This window comes from Gallinula chloropus (genome assembly GCF_964237585.1).
Source record: "Gallinula chloropus genome assembly, chromosome: 3".
Classification (NCBI taxonomy): domain Eukaryota; kingdom Metazoa; phylum Chordata; class Aves; order Gruiformes; family Rallidae; genus Gallinula; species Gallinula chloropus.
The window spans coordinates 38,883,261-38,900,724 of NC_140087.1; the positions used below are offsets into that span (position 1 = coordinate 38,883,261).

General features: G+C 40.2%; 1 protein-coding gene across 2 annotated transcripts in view; it reads left to right on the forward strand.

Moving 5' to 3' along the window:
- The window catches only part of SMOC2 (SPARC related modular calcium binding 2), a gene marked incomplete at its 3' end in the record, with an annotated part of 141,916 nt that overhangs the window by 45,334 nt on the left and 79,118 nt on the right, over positions 1-17,464 (forward strand). For both annotated transcript variants that reach the window (XM_084261495.1, XM_084261494.1), the window contains exons 3-4: positions 12,788-12,894; positions 13,996-14,095. In XM_084261495.1, the coding sequence (XP_084117621.1) occupies positions 12,788-12,894; positions 13,996-14,095 (207 nt within the window). The remainder of the gene's footprint in view (positions 1-12,787; positions 12,895-13,995; positions 14,096-17,464) is intronic.

Sequence of the window (17,464 nt, forward strand, 5' to 3'; positions counted from 1 at the left end):
AGGGTTGTTTTATTTGGGCTAACCAAAAAGTGATGGTTCCATTTCAGGACAACTTTCAAGGTTTCAGAAGTTGATTTTATTCCATGTTGGAATGAAAGTAAATCCTTTTGCATATGTTTATCTGCTCCTTCCCCTCCCACTCCCCCAAAATACCCAACCTAAAAACCAGACACCCCACTGCACCTCCACCTCATATGAAAAAAGTTTTTGAGGTTGCTAATATGGGAAAAGGGGAAAAACAGATTCATGCTTGCATGTGGAAGTTACAAAGAGAGAAAAGAGATGATTCTCTTTTCCTATGGGTGTAGGATTCACAACTTCAAATCTGCATCTGATATTCATCCATTGTTTATCAGAAAAGGCAGTCCTATGTCTGTGTCTGTCTCCTCCTCTCTTCAGGTAAAAATCTCTGTTCACCTTGCAAAAATATTGTCTGAAAATTAAATATGTTTTAATTAGTTGAAAACATGGTGACCAGCTATTTGTTTGGTTCAGTTTGTTCAAGAGAAATCTAAACACCTTGACATTTCACATTGATAACCTTTGGAATACTCTTAAGTGTATAATTTCCTGTTTACGTGTTCACAAGTGAGTTATAAGCACCACCAGACTAGGGCACCTTTCTCTGTGTCTTTTTCCCTGAGAAAGCCAAATTGAGATTGACTATCTTTTTTTCTCCTTACCTGTTCTCAACAGTTGTCTCATCTATTTGGTTTCAGTCACTTAAAATGTATGAAGATGCTTTTCAGTTCTGAAGAGCAACTCACCTTTGACAAAATAAGCATCAAAATAGGCTGTTCTGAAAAAGGCCTTTTCTGAAGACGGCACAAAACGTTATAACTTTTTTTTTTTGAAGTCCCCTTCTGGCAGTGCTGGAATCCTATTTCTAAGCTTGGAAATGCTATAGGAAGTTACAATCTTGTAAAAATTCTAGCCTGCTTTTGCAGTTTCAGAGGTCTCTAATAACCTGCACGAACTGTAGATGAACATCCACATTTTTGAGGTTGATTTTCCTACAGGATCAATGGAGTTTTTCTGAGTTCCCCTAGGACAGCTTTTTATGTCCCATCTCAGCAGCTTCAGGTCCCAAACATAGAAAGTTTCCTAGCTGATTGCATCTTGTTTAAAGTGAGAAGTGTCTGTAACAGGAGTGTCTAGTAGGAGGGACCACAGTTTTTTTTCTCTATAGACCATCAAGTGAACTATTTGCCAGCAGCAGTTCCATTTGCAGTTTTGCTCATGGCGTAAGGGTGAATTTGGAATAGGTGGCACCGTAGGTCCTCTGGGGCAGTTTGAACTTTTTATAAGATCTTTATATGAATGTTTGCTGAGATTTAGGCAGCTTGTCGGGGGAAGCTGAAGAGCATGTGCAATGCCTGTGACTGGAATTTGGATGTCTGTGGCTACTGGAAATCTTTGACTTGAACAAAAAAGCCTCTATCTCTGATGGCAATGTCCCTCTTAAAATTAGCTGAGAGGGGTTCCTGTTGGTTTAACTAGAGTTTGCCCTGGGAGTGGTCTGCAAGTATTGCAGGTTAATGAACTCAAAAATAACTTTTTCCTTTTCTCTTTTTTTCTTCTATTTTTCTTCTTGTACTTTAAATAACATTAAGAATACTTGTTCCTTTTCGCAGTTTGCTTTTAGTGAATGTACCAGGACTGAAATTAGGGCATTGGAGACTATTATTCTGAATGCATTAAGCAAGTATCTCAGAATAATATTTGGTGTTCTGACATTGTCAGCAATAGAAAAACAAATTCACATGTACAGGCCATTGTACCTCTGCCCTAACCTACAGTTCTTGAAAACCAGCTTGGATTTCTTGGGTTCCCTATCAATACATCACTAAAATAAGAGTCTTTCAATTCCTTGAGGTTTGCTACAAACTGTTGATTGCTGTAAAATTGCCAACTACCAACTTGCTTCATGTTTCCTTACTTCACTGTCATTGTGTAGCACCAACATGGGGTTACAGGTAACATAAACTGGGCTTGGGATGCATCTCACAGCCATTCGTCCTCAACATGGCAATGTAAGGAGCTTTGCACATGGCAGTATTTAAGTCATGATAGGCTTGGCATTTAGTCTGGCTGGCACCTAGGGTATGTATTCAGTATTTGAGGAGGTGGCCCCAGCAGGGCCTTGCTGCTTCGTGTCGCACACAGTAGTGTCATTGTTGTTCTATAACTGTGTAGATCCCCTTTCTCTATTGGAAACCCTAGATAGCACATGTTTAGCTTAATTCATTTATGGTGTCTTAAAGAGCCTGGATGTTTAAAAATGCCATTCTTTTATGGGCTATCATAGACATAACAAAAGGTACTATCTTCATTCTCACAATTCATATAAAAAAGTGAAGCATATCAAAATATGAGTGGAATTTCCCATAAAGAGGTATTTTACTATTTGCTAGTTACTTCCCTTAAAGAGAGAGACACTCAGCATTGGTTCCTTTGAAAAGGGGGTTTCAGCAATACTGGAAAGTTTCTCTCGTTTGAACTATTAGCACAATGAGTGAATGAATGAATGAAGGACATGCTTAAATAGTTTCACATGGTACAAATTAAGGTACCTTTCTACCCTTCAGTAAACATGAGGATATGATTTTTTCCCTTTTTGTAAACAGAAAGGAGGACATTGCTGGCCAATTGTTGTTTTGGGCTTATAAATTAATTTTGGTCGCATAATTGATGAGTCTAAGCATTCCTTGGAGAAACTTCACTGTTGACCCTTAACTAAAGAACTGTGTTGTAAATGCTGGACATGGTTTCTGAGTGCACACCTTAGCCTGTATCCCCGTGGAGGCTGCCCTCGAGCTCAGGTTTGCCTGTAAGCTGGATGTGAGCTCATAGTATGTGAGGACATCCCTTATGTCAGAGCCTGTGCAGGGACATCAGCTTGGCCAGTCCACTTGCTGCTGGAAGGCAGCCCTGTGGACTTTCCTTTGGGAGGAAGAACATGCTCCTGAGATTTTTTTTTTCAGAGAGAAAGATGTAGTGGGTAGGTTTGGTTCATTTCCTAAATGAAATGAGTGAAAGCAGCGGTGCTGGACCAAGGTGGCAGACTGTAAAATAATCCTGAACACACACTGAGAGCTTACAGTCTGCAGACTGAAAGTAGAGGAGTTTTCACCTCTCTTCAACTCTCCCTTGTCTCTTTTTCTCATTTTGAGGGAGAAAAAAAAAGAAAAAAGATGCAGAGTTAATTTTATTATTTGGGAAAAAAGGTATTGAGAATGTATAAAGATGTAGTATAAATTTGGGGTTTTTTGTGCAAAGAAACCTGGGAAAATATTGAATATAGGGCAGATTTTTGTCGTAAAATACTTGTAGCTAGGAGCTGTTTCCTCATTTTTCAGACATACTTTCTAACTGTAGAAACTGCGTTTAATGTGTAGGATAACTGTAGGTATCCAGACCGTAATGCTGGCAATCTTAATACAGTGTTCAGCCCCAATCTCATTTTGGTTTTGAGTCTTCAGTTATGTTACGTGTCAAGCTGTTATGTATCAAGCCACTGTATTAATTTGAGAACCAAAATATTCAACATCTCAGTGAAGAAAACAGATCCACATACAGAAGTCATAATTTATGTAGTCTCTGAAAGGAAGCAGAGTTGGTTTAGATTATGCTTCGTAGTAGGTTTTTAAGGGGGGTGGACAAAGTTTTAAGTATGTTTGGAATATTTTTTGTGGAATATCCTTTGCTCTCTTAAATTTGTGTACTGATACATGGAACACAGCACAAGAGTATCCACAATTTGCTGGAGATGAAATTTATCTGTTTGAAAAATACTGTATTTTTATTGATATATTTCTGCAAGCAGAATATGCCAAAGATTGCACAGAAGCAAGATATGTAAGGGCATTTTTAGGCTCCATCTTTTAAGATTCAAATATGCACTACTACAATTGTATGAAAGTAATCTTTTTTCCCTTTGGTTTGTGGAGTTTTCATTTCTGCTCCCGTATTCTCAATTTAAATTTCAGGCTTAATATAAAAATGTATATCTGAAAGCAAGTGAGGTAGAAACCGTTAGTGCAAAAGCAGTAATACTGTGCTGAAGATTAGGAACCACAAATAGCTGCAAGCCTTCTCAGATTTTTAATGCAAGTATTATAAATGGGCTGATATAAGACTTCTCCAAACTATCAAATCTCTGTTCTGCTCAGAAAGCCTAGTCTATCTTTTGGTATGTAAAATATCAGAAAGCTGCAACTTTAGTTTTTTATTGTTTGGGAAAAAGTGTATTAAAATGAGAATGTGTTGAGAAGTGGTATCAGTTTGTTTTGGGTTTATTTGAAAAGAAAACTTCTGGGAAAAAAATTGAATGCTTGATTCAGCTGTAATCAGACTGTATCTCTCCAAATATGACTGTTAGCAAGTCAAGAGAAACACTATTGTACTAAGAAGGAATCCAGCACAACATTCCTTATTTTATCTTGAAGCTTAGCTATCTACATTGCTGGGTGGTTGCAAAATGTAAAAAAAAGGAAAAAAAAAAATGAACCCCCACACTGCCTGCCTCTGTTAGATGCCTATAGAGGAGAGTTTAGGCTAAGACTGAGACTGCCCTGCTGTTTTCTTTGAGTCCAGAATGCCGCAATAAAAATAAATAGTGAAAGGCTTGGCTAGCTCTTGTCACGAAGCAGCAAGCCTTTATTTTATGGCTGTGTCAGGCTAAATGTCAGTGCTGACATCCCTTCCAACCCAAGAGGCTAATCATATCTGCGTCTTTGAAACTGAAGCTTTGAGCACATATAGTCTACTACGCATTTCCTCTCACTAGAGGCTGCAGCTATTTGTATGCTTTGTTGTTAGGTGCGATCAGCTCTTTTGGATGGATGTTGCCCAAGTCAAATATCGTAGAAAATATTCATGTTATGAGTATTTTATACCATATAAACCAAATTGTGTGTTGTGCTCTGAGTAAAACATTTTTTTTCTAAATTAACTACAAATTCAGACTTACATGAATACCAATAAGCAAAAGGGTATAGCAATGGGAAAGGAATACAGAAGGAGAAGAAAATTCAGTTGAGACAATTCAGTGAAGTGCTTAGGTGAATAACCAACTTTAAACAGCCTGATACACTGTATATGTCCAGATTTAAGAACAAGTAAGTGTATGTAGGTATTCTATCATAGTGAATGGGCAATAAGGAATACCTACAGAGAAACTGAGAGGTATTTGGATTATGTATCTGCTTGTTGACATTGACATGACTTTAGAAAAGCTTTCTCTTTAGTATGAGAACAGCTAAGTATCTGTGGAAAAGCCTCAAGGGAACTTTTTCTTCAAATTAATAAGTTCAACCACTTTATATAAGTAGTTTTAACAAAGTAGTAAATGTTTCTGATCTGTTCAGTGGGATATTTCATCTACAATAAAATAACTAAATAAACTGAAGTGCATTTTATGCATAAATGCATAACAAGCCTGTGTCACAGTAATCTCTTTGAAAGCAAGCAATGTCTGCTCAGTGTATTGGGACTGGGAAAGGTACTTTTATTCTTACTGGAGTATATATCAAACCAAGAAATGCCGGATGAACTAAATCTAAATCTTTGCGGGAGATTTATCTACTCTTCTGGCAAGCCTTTTACTTTTCCATGAGAGAATCTGGGTTAGATCTCCCTGTGGAGCCTCAAAGTTGCTGTAAATTCAATTGTATTAAATGTCACTTTAGAGATGGTATTTACACCCTCGATGAGTTTGTGTCATTATTTCAAAGATAAACTTCTACTTTGCAGTAATAAACTTCTCTCTGTGTAATGTAGTATTTAAGGATTAGACACCAGAGTTGAAGTTGATGGATGTTTTCTTTTTTTTTTCCCCTGAAGCTCAGTGGTTTTGGTACCATAGTGTTGGAAATAAGGTATAAAATAAGATTAGTTCCAAGTCAGTATTGTGCTGGTTGTGAGGCTGTTAGAGAATTTCCTTGGGTACTGCATTTTCCTGTTAATTTTAGTGCTGTTGCAGGAAGTCCTGTGCTCCCAGGTGCCGCACAGGTCAGAATCTGGTTCTGGATTGGGCAGCAGCAGTCTATTGCTGCCACTTCATAGCTGCAAGTCTTCCCTACTGTGTACAGAATTTTAGTACAGAGTTAAGATGGCTTTGTATTTCACTTGTGGCCTTCCTCTGTTCCAGAAGCCAGAATAGTGACCAGAGTACTTCAGAAAGACCTGCCCAAACAGCAACAACTCCTCAGTTCTGTGTATTTCTGTCCGCTCCCATGCACCCATTTTTGTCATCTTTTTTTTAACACCCGAAGATGTATTTGTTGTCTTAAACCTCTAGCTGCCTTTGCAGCCCTGGTGCTAATTCACAGAGGTATAATCAACACACTGGCCAATGTACTGTGCTAAAATACATTGAGCCATATATCAGGCCAGTTTGGCAGCAAGTGAACTGATTTAAGGTAAACGCATGCCTCTTCACACTTAGCTTCTACGCCAGGAGAACTTTTCTTCCCAGCAAGTTTCTGGTATTTTTAAAAGCCCACTTAACTTGGAGTTGAGAGGATAAAGTCTTACTGAGTCAGTCATTGAAATAATTCAAAATTACAGCTGAGCATCCATATCTGGAAAATTAATTTTTGCCATTGTCTGAGTATATGCAATTAAGGTCTCATTTCAGCCAGCTTTTTACAGGTCTTAGAACCAAAAGGTCTTTTCAGCAGGTCACCAGAGTCTGGCTTGAGCCTGCTGATTCCCATATTAATACTTAAGCTAGGGAGGGAAGTAAAGCATAGTGGGAATTCTAGTCAGAAACCAGTAACAGATTCAAGCCCCTTATTTTTCCGCTAGATGATTCCAAAAGTTTAAACAAAAACAGATTTAAAAAAAAAAAGCTTTTCTTATTTTTAGAGCTAGGAATCCAACATAACAGTGAAACAAGGCTGACTTCTTCCAGTGATGCACAGCATTGTACATCAGTGCTTTTCATCCTTTCATCACCTTGAGACTGGAGTACCCTCTGCTCTCAGGTTGGTTGTCACAAGTGTGACACCATTAGCCCCAAAAGAGTTTTGCCTGCTTTGGTCAGGGTCCATGATGATAAAAATCAAATCTGTGGCGATTAATTCGCACAGAAGTACCAGTTAAGTCTCACCACCTTTCATTCTCAGTCTTCATTTCAAAATAATCAAGGTCCCCCCTGATCTGAATTATTCCTGTTCTAGATACAGAAGAAAGTGGAATCTCTATGTGGGAGACTTCACTGGTGTCTTCTTAGATGTCATTGTTCCTATAAACCTCCTTCTGGCAAGCAACTTAAGCCCAGATTCATACCACCAATTTGTGATCCCTGTGAGTCATCTTCACTAGTTACACTTGTGCGGAAGGTTTGTTTCCCTATGTATTAGGATCTCACCCATCACTGGCTTCTGGTAAAGGAGAAAGGAGAATTGGCTGCAACTGATGAGGAGAAGGCTGAGGTACTGAATGAGTTCTTTGCCTTGGTCTTCTCTGGCAGCCAGGATTCTCATAATTCTCAAGTCCCAGAACCTTGCACCCCTAGAACTCTAGGTGGGAACTGGGGAGCAGATCCCCCCCCACTGTAAGAGCAGAGCAAGTCCGTGACCGCCTCAGGAGACTGAATGTCTACAAGTCTATGGGGCCGGATGACATGCATCCCAGGGTCCTGAAGGAGCTGCTGATGTGGTTGCTGAGCTGCTCTCCATCATATTTGAAAAATTGTGGCTGTCAAAATTTTTCCTGTCCCTGGGGACTGGAAAAAAGGTCATGTCACTCCCATTTATAAGAAAGGGAGCAAGGAAGACCCAGGGAATTACAGGCTGGTGAGCCTCACCTCTGTGCCTGGGAAGATCATGGAACAGATCCTCCTGGATGACATATTGGAGCACATGAGGGAAGAGCATGTGATCCAGGACAGCCAGCACGGCTTCACCAAGGGAAGGTCGTGCCTTACCAATCTGGTGACTTTCTATGATGGAGTGACAGCATCGGTAAAGGGAAGGCAACTGATGTCGTCTACTGGACTTGTGCAAGGCCTTTGACACAGTCCCCCACCACATCCTTATCTCTAAATTGGAGAGATGTGGATTTGATGGGTGGACCATCCAGTGGATAAGAAACTGGTTAACAGACCATAGCCAAAGGGTGGTGGTCAATGGGTGGGGGCCAGTGACAAGCGGTGTCCCCCAGGGGTCTGTCTTGGGACCGGTGCTCTTTAACATCTTTATCAATGACATCGGTGATGGAATTGAGTGCACCCTCAGCAAGTTTGCGGATGACACCAAGCTGAGTGGTGTGGTCGACACCCTAGAAGGCAAGGAAGCCATCCAGAGGGATCTTGACAGGCTGGAAAGATGGGCCCGAGGGAACCTAATGAGGTTCAACACTGCCAAGTGTAAGGTGTTGCACATGGGCCGGAAGAATCCCAGACACAGATACAGCCTGGGAGAAGAGCTCCTGGAGAGGAGCCCTGCTGAGAAGGACTTGGGGATTCTGGTAGATGAGAAACTTAACATGAGCCAGCAGTGTGCTCTTGCAGCTCACAAGGCCAATGGTATCCTGGGCTCCATCAGAAGAGGGGTGGCCAGCAGGGACAGGGAGGTGATTGTCCCTCTCTACTCTGCCCTCATGAGGCCCCATCTGGAGTCCTGTGTCCAGGTCTGGGGCCCCCAATACAAGAAAGATATAGAACTGTTGGAGAGGGTTCAGAGGAGGGCCACGAAGATGATTAGAGGGCTGGAGCACCTCCCCTACGAAGAGAGGCTGAGGGAACTGGGCTTGTTCAGCCTGGAGAAGAGAAGGCTGCAGGGGGTCCTCATTGCAGCCTTCCAGTACCTGAAGGGAGCTTATAAGCAGGAGGGGATTCAACTTTTTAAAGGGATAGACAATGGCAGGACAAGGGGGAATGGATTAAAACTAAAGGAAGGAAGGTTTAGATTAGATCTTAGGAGGAAGTTTTTTACAGAAAGAGTGGTGAGGTTCTGGAACAGGCTGCCCAGAGTAGTGGATGCCCCATCCCTGGAGGTGTTCAAGGCCAGGTTGGATGGGTCCCTGGGCAACCTTGTGTAGATCCAGGCTGGAGGTTGGTGTCCCTGCCTGTGGCAGGGAGGTTGGAGCTCTATGATCCATGGGGTCCCTTCCAACCCATGCCATTCTATGATTTGGCCTATTAGGAGCTGCATCTCCTGTATCTCTCCCATGTCTGCTTCTTTGATGTGAGCTCATGTTTCAGCCTTTCTCCCAGTCATGGGAAAAATTAATTTTCTTGTTCTTTTTCAGCTGTTACTTTACATAAATGTTACTTTACTTAAATATCATGAATTCTTTTCCTTTAGAAAATTTGTTTGAAGTTGCACAGTAGGTATTGCAACCAGTACAGAGAGGAATATTGCATAATGTTATGAATTTATTATAAAAAATGTAACTTGCCTTCAGTGATGTTTTACTTGGAAGGAATTTAGCTCTTCTGAATTAAAAAAATCTAAAGTTCATTAGTATTCTGAGGAAGAACGTTTTTATAAGTCTTCTTTTTATCTTGACCACCATATTACATTTCTTCTATCAGGTTTGGACCACATCTCTGTGTCATAGCTAATCCCCTGTGGCAATACCTTGGTGAAACAAAAAAAACAGAACTAGGAATAAATAATGTTTTGACTATACACAGTTACAGATGCTTAATTTGATAAGAGATCTTCCTCATGGGATTATTTTGGGTGTACTGAAGCACAGCAATATCCAAGAGCTTTTAAATGTTTCCATGGTTATATAATACAAAATAAGGCCTCAAACATAAATTTTATATTCCACTAAATTCTATCATTGTTGATTTTAAAGTGTATTAGACTATTCATAAATAGGAGGCCTTTAGAGCATCAGGCTGTTTAGGAATAACTGGTGGACAGTTTTGGAGATCTTCTCAGCATGTTTTTATGATAATTCAAATATTGGAGATAATTTACAGTACTGCTGGTACTATACCAGCAACCTTATGTGATGGAATTTATATCACTTTCCTTTTAGACATTTAAACCACATGTCATTCTAGAAAAACAAGGACAGAGGTCCAACAAAGGAGTGATTTATTTTCAGTTAAAATACTAGCTACATTAAAACCACATGTTATTAAGTACTGTATAACCAAACCATGCTCAGAAGAAGGCTTACGACACTAAAGCTAGCTTAAAATGTTTCTTCTTTTCTTTTTTTTTCCTCCACAAAATCTTTGGCAATGCATACATGAACAGACTTTACCTGAGCTGCACAGTACATTGGCTATAATTTTCCCTTGATGAAACAAGTCAGTGAAGTATGAGAGTACAGATGAATTAAGTTCCTTATTATTTTTGTCGTGTTTCTAGATGAGTGAACTTTTCTGTCCATTTTAGGCATCATTGCATCTCTCTGAATAGCCCTCCTGAAACAGCATAATGAGATTAAGGTTTTTCAAGACAGAAACAGAGTTTTCAAAGTAAAACAACTTTTATTTTGGGCTTTTTACCAACATGAACTCTCATAATGCTCCAGTGAGAAGAGTAAACTAATGCACAGAAGGTAGTGCACATAAATCTAAGACCAGAAGGGAAATCAATACCAAGCTTAGAATTAAAGGGCCATACATTTGACTGTAGGATGCAGATGCTGAGGACTAGTTTCTGTCCTCATTATGCTGTGCTTTCACAGTCGATAGCCTAGGACTCAAAGGGAATATTTTTATGCTAATGTTCCCAGGTGAGTTGTCCAAACCTTGGTGGAGATGACCAGTGGATTGATCTTGTACAAAGGACTTCTGCAGTTGTACCAAGCTTCTGTGTGTTTCTGTGCATGTGTATCTGGATAATACTGGCACAAGAGAGGGTGTTTGGGGGATTGGGAACTTAGCTGCCTCACCTGTATGCTCCTGGAAGTTTTTAGGTGAGAAAACCTATGCTGGTATCAAATTGGGAAGTGACAAGTATTGCCTCGTTCAGATTATGTTCAGTGTGCAACTTGCATGAATGAAAGTCTCTCACCATACTTTCTATGAACTGCACATTCACAAATCACCACCCCACCCCTCTCTCACTAGTAGTTGCTGGACAGTTTTAGGCCTAGAATGGAACAAGCCAGTTAAGGTCAATCAGTCTTTAAACAAAGCAGGGACCAGGAGCAGCAAAATTCTCTGCTTGTACGCCTGAGATCATTCTAATTCAGATGTTATAGTCACATCTTGAAATCATTAATATTACCTTAAGCTTGTCTGCTATTCTCATTTTTTGTGAAACTGAGTAGCTCAAGCAGGCAGATCCTGAAGTATTGATTCTGCATCATAGAATTGTAGGGGTTGGAAGGGACTTCGAGAGATCATCGGGTCCAACCCCCCTGCCAGAGCAGCTCCCTAGGACATATCACTCAGATAGGCGTCCAGGCGGGTCTTGAATATCTCCAGAGAAGGAGACTCCACCACCTCCCTGGGCAGCCTGTCCCAGGGCTCTGTCACCCTCACTGTGAAAAAGTTTTTCTGCATGTTGGTGCGGAACTTCCTGTGCTCCAACTTGTAGCCATTGCCCCTTGTCCTGTCTCCACAGACCACTGAAAAGGAGCTGGCTGATTCCCCCTGCATCCCATACTTAAGATAATTATAAACTTTAATTAGGTCCCCCCTTAGTCTTACCTTCTCAAGGCTGAACAGTCCCAACTTACTCAGCCTTTCCTCATAGGGGAGATGCTCCAGGCCCTGAATCATCAGCAACATGCTAACATCTGTAGTGTTTTTAAACAAAAGAATGTATTTGGTATGTGTCTTTTCCTACCCTTTGGCTTCCTAAATGAAATGTTGTATATGTATTTTTATATATTAAACTATAGAAACTCTACTAAATTAAGGCTATATAGTTTGCTGCCTTGCCTTGGATGGAGAGCAGTACCAAGTAGCCTTGACAGGTTAGAGAGATGGGTCCACGCAAACTGCATGAAGTTCAACGAAGCCAAGTGCAAGGTCCTGCACATGGGTTGGCACAGTACCAAGTACAGCTACGGGCTGGACAGAGAATGGATTGAGAGTAGCCCCAAGGAGAAGGACTTGAGGGTGTTTGAAGAAAAGCTGAACATGATCCAAGACTGTGCACTTGCAGCCCAGAAAGCCAACCATATCCCAGTCTGCATCAAAACCAGCATGACTAGCGGGTCAAAAAAGATTATTTTGGCACTCTCCTAAGTTCTTGAGATACCTTACCTGGAGTACTGAATCCACCTCTGTGGTCTCCAGTATAAGAAAGACAGAACTGTTGGAGTGAGTCCAGAGCTCTGGAGTACCTGTCTTATAAGGACACGCTGAGAGAGTTGGGCTTGTTCAGCCTGGAGAAGAGAAGGCTCTAGGGACTTTAAACCAGCCTCCTGGTATCTGAAGGGGCCTACAGGAAAGCTGGAGAAGGGATGTCCTTCCCCTCTGTGCTTCACTTTGTGGCCTCTCATCTTTATGGTCACAACATTTCAGTTTTATTTACTCTGCCTGGCAGCCTGAGCACATTTTGGCAAACCAAAAGAACTTAAAGGTTAAACAACCACAGGTGGGAAGAAGATGATTATACTAGTGATTCACGCATGATACTCAGGAAAAAATTATACTATCGTGCAAGTGAATAATGTGAATTAGGACAATACTGCCTAGAAATTACTCCCTTGGTTTTGTTTCCTAAAAAAGTGAAGTGATTGTACATTTTCCTTGATTGTAATTCCCATTCTTTTATGTGCCTTCCAGATCCTTCTTCCTTTTTCTTAATTCTTTATATTGCATTGTCCAACTTACTTGTCTTCTCATTTTCTCTAGATGTTTCCAGATGTGTGGCTGAGAGGAAATACACCCAGGAACAAGCTCGCAAGGAATTTCAACAAGTGTTTATCCCAGAATGCAATGATGATGGCACATATAGTCAGGTTGAAAAATTTTCATTTAGTATTTAGCATGGCTGGAAAGTCAGAACATGTGTGTTCGCAGAGGATGAATAAGAGACAAACCTAATGAAGTGAAATGTAATTTCAAAATGAAATGTAATTTATGATAACACTGATTTTAAAAATGGAAGGAAAATTCATGTTTTATGCTGCGTCCTTGTTATTTTTTTCAGAGTTGGCCAGCAAATAGCCAAATGTTACTATTGTTCATATAGTACACTCCCTGTTCGTCTAGGCTGAAGCATCTGAGTCATTCTGGTAGCCCCCTGAATACTCATTAGATGTTAAAATGCTTGGAATTTCAGATCTGTTCCTGATCCCAACCAGAAATCTTATGACCAGAGTCCGTATCTCTGTGCTAAAGTATGAATCATGCAGGATTCATCCCTATTCTCAGCTGAATTTCTGCACAGGCATATGGTCTGAGACTAAATTACTTTAGGTTAGGTCATGGGATTTAGAGCGACTCAGTTAAGAGGCTTGCCTTGTGATATATATCCCAATCAAGATCACCTTCTTCTTCCTCTGTACCGCATTACACTTGTGAAGCTATGCAGAAGACAATCCACATTATAAAGGAAGTGATATTGGCCCTCAGGAAATATAATGCAATTGATTTCTAACACAAATTCCAAGAGTTTCCTTCCTGACAGCTTTGGATATGAATAATGCTGGCAGAAGCACTCTGTCCTGCTCCTTCAGTGGGTGGAACAATATGTTCTCTATGTGGAAAAAAGCTTGAGATTGCTTGCTTCAGGAACAGTTTATGTGTCCCTTGAGGAGCTTCATTGTGAGGTTTTCATAACACCTGCGCCTCACTCTTCTAAAATAGGATGTAAACAACCACATATTTCAATAGCTTTCTCTTCCATTGGATTCTGAAGGACCTACCACACATTGCTTTAAGTAAGCTGTTCTTTTATGCTAAATGACCATTTGTAGGACTGAGATTAGGTCCTTTATTGTTCCAGGTTTGTCAATGTAGTTTGCTGGACTAGTCTTTTATATTGCCGTGTCATGAACACTGTGGGATAACAGACATATGTTTGACAAGCTGCACATGGTTCATGTCATTTCCAACAGGTTCAGTGCCATAGTTACACTGGATACTGCTGGTGTGTCACTCCCAATGGTCGTCCTATCAGTGGTACTGCTGTGGCCCACAAAACTCCCCGATGCCCAGGTAAGACTTCTTTGGCTGGTCAGGTTATATCATTGCCTCATGAACAATAGAGTTTATTTGTCGCATCTGATTAGACTTAAGTTCACTGGAAGAGTGGTTAAACACAGAACCAAGTGCTAGAAAAAGCCATGGTTGCCCCATCCTTTGGGATTTACAAAACTCTACTTGGATAAGCCTCTAAGAAAGTTGGTCTATATTTTAAGCTATCATTCTATGAGTTCTGAGGTAACTGCCACCCTAAATCTTCCTGTGGTTCTATGATCCATCTACTTTATTCGCACCATAATATTGGAGGGGTTTTCTCCAGTAATTATTTGTATTTGTGTGATATTTAAGTGTCAGTATGTGAAACCATGCAGCTGACTCACTGAGGCAGTTCTTTCTTTATGCTGAAATTCTCTTGCATGTAAGCTCATTGCAAAAAATTTCAGAGGTCTTTGGCTTTTTAATATTTTAAATATTTAGAGTATAGAAGTCCCCCAAAAAAAGGAAAAAAAAAGAAAAGGAGTGTGAATGCCCGGATTTGTAACATAGCCCAGTGAAGAACTACAGCAAATCCCATGAATGGGCAAATCTAGACAAGGAATAAAAGTGAAATAAAGCATTAAAACATAATGGAATAATTGTCTGTAGAAATTAACTTGCAAATCAAATTCATTGCCATGTATTCTGCCCTCGCTCTTTCATCAGGAAAATTAAAAGGTTCACTGTTTTTTAGGAATTTGCTTCTGACCCTGTTTCATTGACCTTGATGATAAATGTAACACCCCAGCATATGACCAGTTGCCAGAATTGCCATTCGCCTTCCTTGAGGCTGACAGAATTGCACAGAAATGGCACTAAAAATACTTGAGTTCTATGTATTGCATTTGTTTCTGCTGCAGCACCGTTCTCTGTCAGAGAATGGAAGAAATAGCTTAAAAACCCTAACCCTGTAACATAAATGAAACTGAAAAAAGGTGGATTAGGGCCTTTGAGGGAATTCACCTGCTCTGATCTACTTCAAGAACAGTATTGATGTTTTTAATAGATGGAGGAAGGAAGACACCACTGAGAAAGTTCAACAAAGGTTATAAAAATTTAATTCCACTTTCAAGTTTAAATGATTTGCCGAATCTTTCATGCGTCTTATCTGTGGGTGAACTTTAGTTATTAAGTACTCTTCAGACTAATCCTTTTGATCCAATCTGGAAGGTCACTGTGGAGTGACAGTCAGTTCTGAAAAATAATGTAAAATGCTTAGAAGCCTTAAAAGAGAGAGAAAGATGCATTCATTTCAATGTAATTATTATTTATAACTGGATTACATTTTCAGAAGACACATGGTTAGGATAGTATTTTTATGCTTCAGTGTATTCTTGAACAGAGTGACTCGTGCATGTCCTGAGCCAGGGCCTCTCAGAAAGCGTGCCATCATTGCTTTCTCTGCAGTAGTGGTTTGTAGTTTCCTGTCTTTCACTGGCATCAGTGAAAAAGGTGTTAGGCTTATGCTGAAAGATCAACGAGTGCTTGTTTGGCAGATGTGTCACAACAAATGGCACTACGTTTGATTCAAAATGTTACTGGATTAGTTATTGTACTTTCATTTTAATCTATTTGGTATCATCGAGGAGATGCTGTAGTGTAGTTCCAGGTTAACTTATGGAATAATATGATAATTATTCTCTCTCTAGAGGAACAAAACCCCAGTTCCTCACAAAGGTGTGTTCATGTGCCTACCAGATAAACTGCCAGACTGCTTCAGCTCATTTTTGGAGGGGTGGGAAGGGAATTTGCACAGAAATGCTAAGGAGAAGGTGAGAATATGTCCTGGTTCTGGCCAAGCCAGAATTAACCTCCCTGAGCAGTTAGCACAGTTGAGCTGAGTAGTACTTGATCTTCATTTAGTAGCTCAGATGTTCTGCTCCAGGTGTATATGCAGATTTTGCTCGATGGAAGACTGGGGGTAATTTTTCAGTCGTGATTATCTCTGCACATTTCCTCTGCTGCTTGTATTGGTGCTCTCATGTTTTACAGCTCACCACGTCTCCTTTGCTCCTCAGGAGAGAAGTCCAGCTACAGCAGCATTTGCAAACAGACTTGAAGTGCTAGAGCACTGTGCAGTAGTTAGTAGCTAAGGGCTACTTTAAGAGGTCTGGAGGAACCTTCTCACTTAGCCGAGAAGGCAGCTATGGATTGTCTCAGAAAGTTAAGTGGTATAATAAGGCAAATCTTTGCTCTCATATTGGAGAATGAAAGCCTGAAGCTCAACTGTACCACTCTCCCATTTCTGACTAGATGTTCAAAACTGCCATCTGTTCAGGATAAGAGAGGCTTTTTCCCCCCAGAAGGACTGTTGATGTTTTCCAGATCACCGCTGATTCTGTTTTATACTTTTTCTTCAGTACACAGGAATTGTGATCAAAATATTAGTGGGTAAACTAAAGTTAAGTAGATGTACTCCTGTCTTAACTAGTATTTCAGGGATGCCATTTCTTCCAACACTATTGCTAACCTCGAGGCATTGCCTTGTGAGTTTTTGATATTACAGGCAGATAGCGGTGGCATCCTGACATCAGCATGTTTATGTATTCTGATTTCCATATATTTTGTAGGCATAATGCTGTAGTTATTCTAAAGACATTAATGTAAATTTCTCAGTTTGCACAAGACTTTTTTTCTCCCAGGATCACTTTTGCACCTTTTCCCTTTAGAACAGAACATGGACAAACAATCAGGACGGCAGGTAGAGTCAATTGTGAATGTGCTTTTGTAATTATTTTTTCATTGGAAATGTGATGCCATGGAACGTGTGAAAATCTCTCTTTCTAATGAAAATGTCAGTGTTTCTTTTCAGTCCTAGGTTAGCTATCCAGTAACTTTAGATAAAGTTTGAATACATGTCTAATCAAATGTTGCTAAATTATGAGATAATTTCTTGCCTTTCATTTTCTCCAGTAGAACCACCTTTGACTTTGGTGAATATCCAGAAATAGGAAAGAAGAGCATAGCAGCCTGGAAGAAGCTGGATTTTGATAGAGGAAATATGGAGCAGAATTTAGGATGGGCCAGTTAGGAGTTTGTTTTCCCAATTCCATCTCCCATCTATGCTTCACGTTTACTGTGTCATATTGGATAGGTGAAACAGCCTCTAAGTTTATCTGTTAATATTGGTTAGCTGCATAAGATGATGCTTATCTCAGGCTGTCTCAGGTCCTAGGACAGAAAAGTCTCACATTTGTATTTTTTATATATTTACATAGCTGTGTGAGTCATTTTTCACTCATTGTGTTGTTCTGGTTGCTCTTACTGAAGCTGTCTTTTTTGCTAAAGACACAAGCCGTGAAAGGATGAAGGTTATAAGCAGCATTATGTATGCAGGACTCTCCA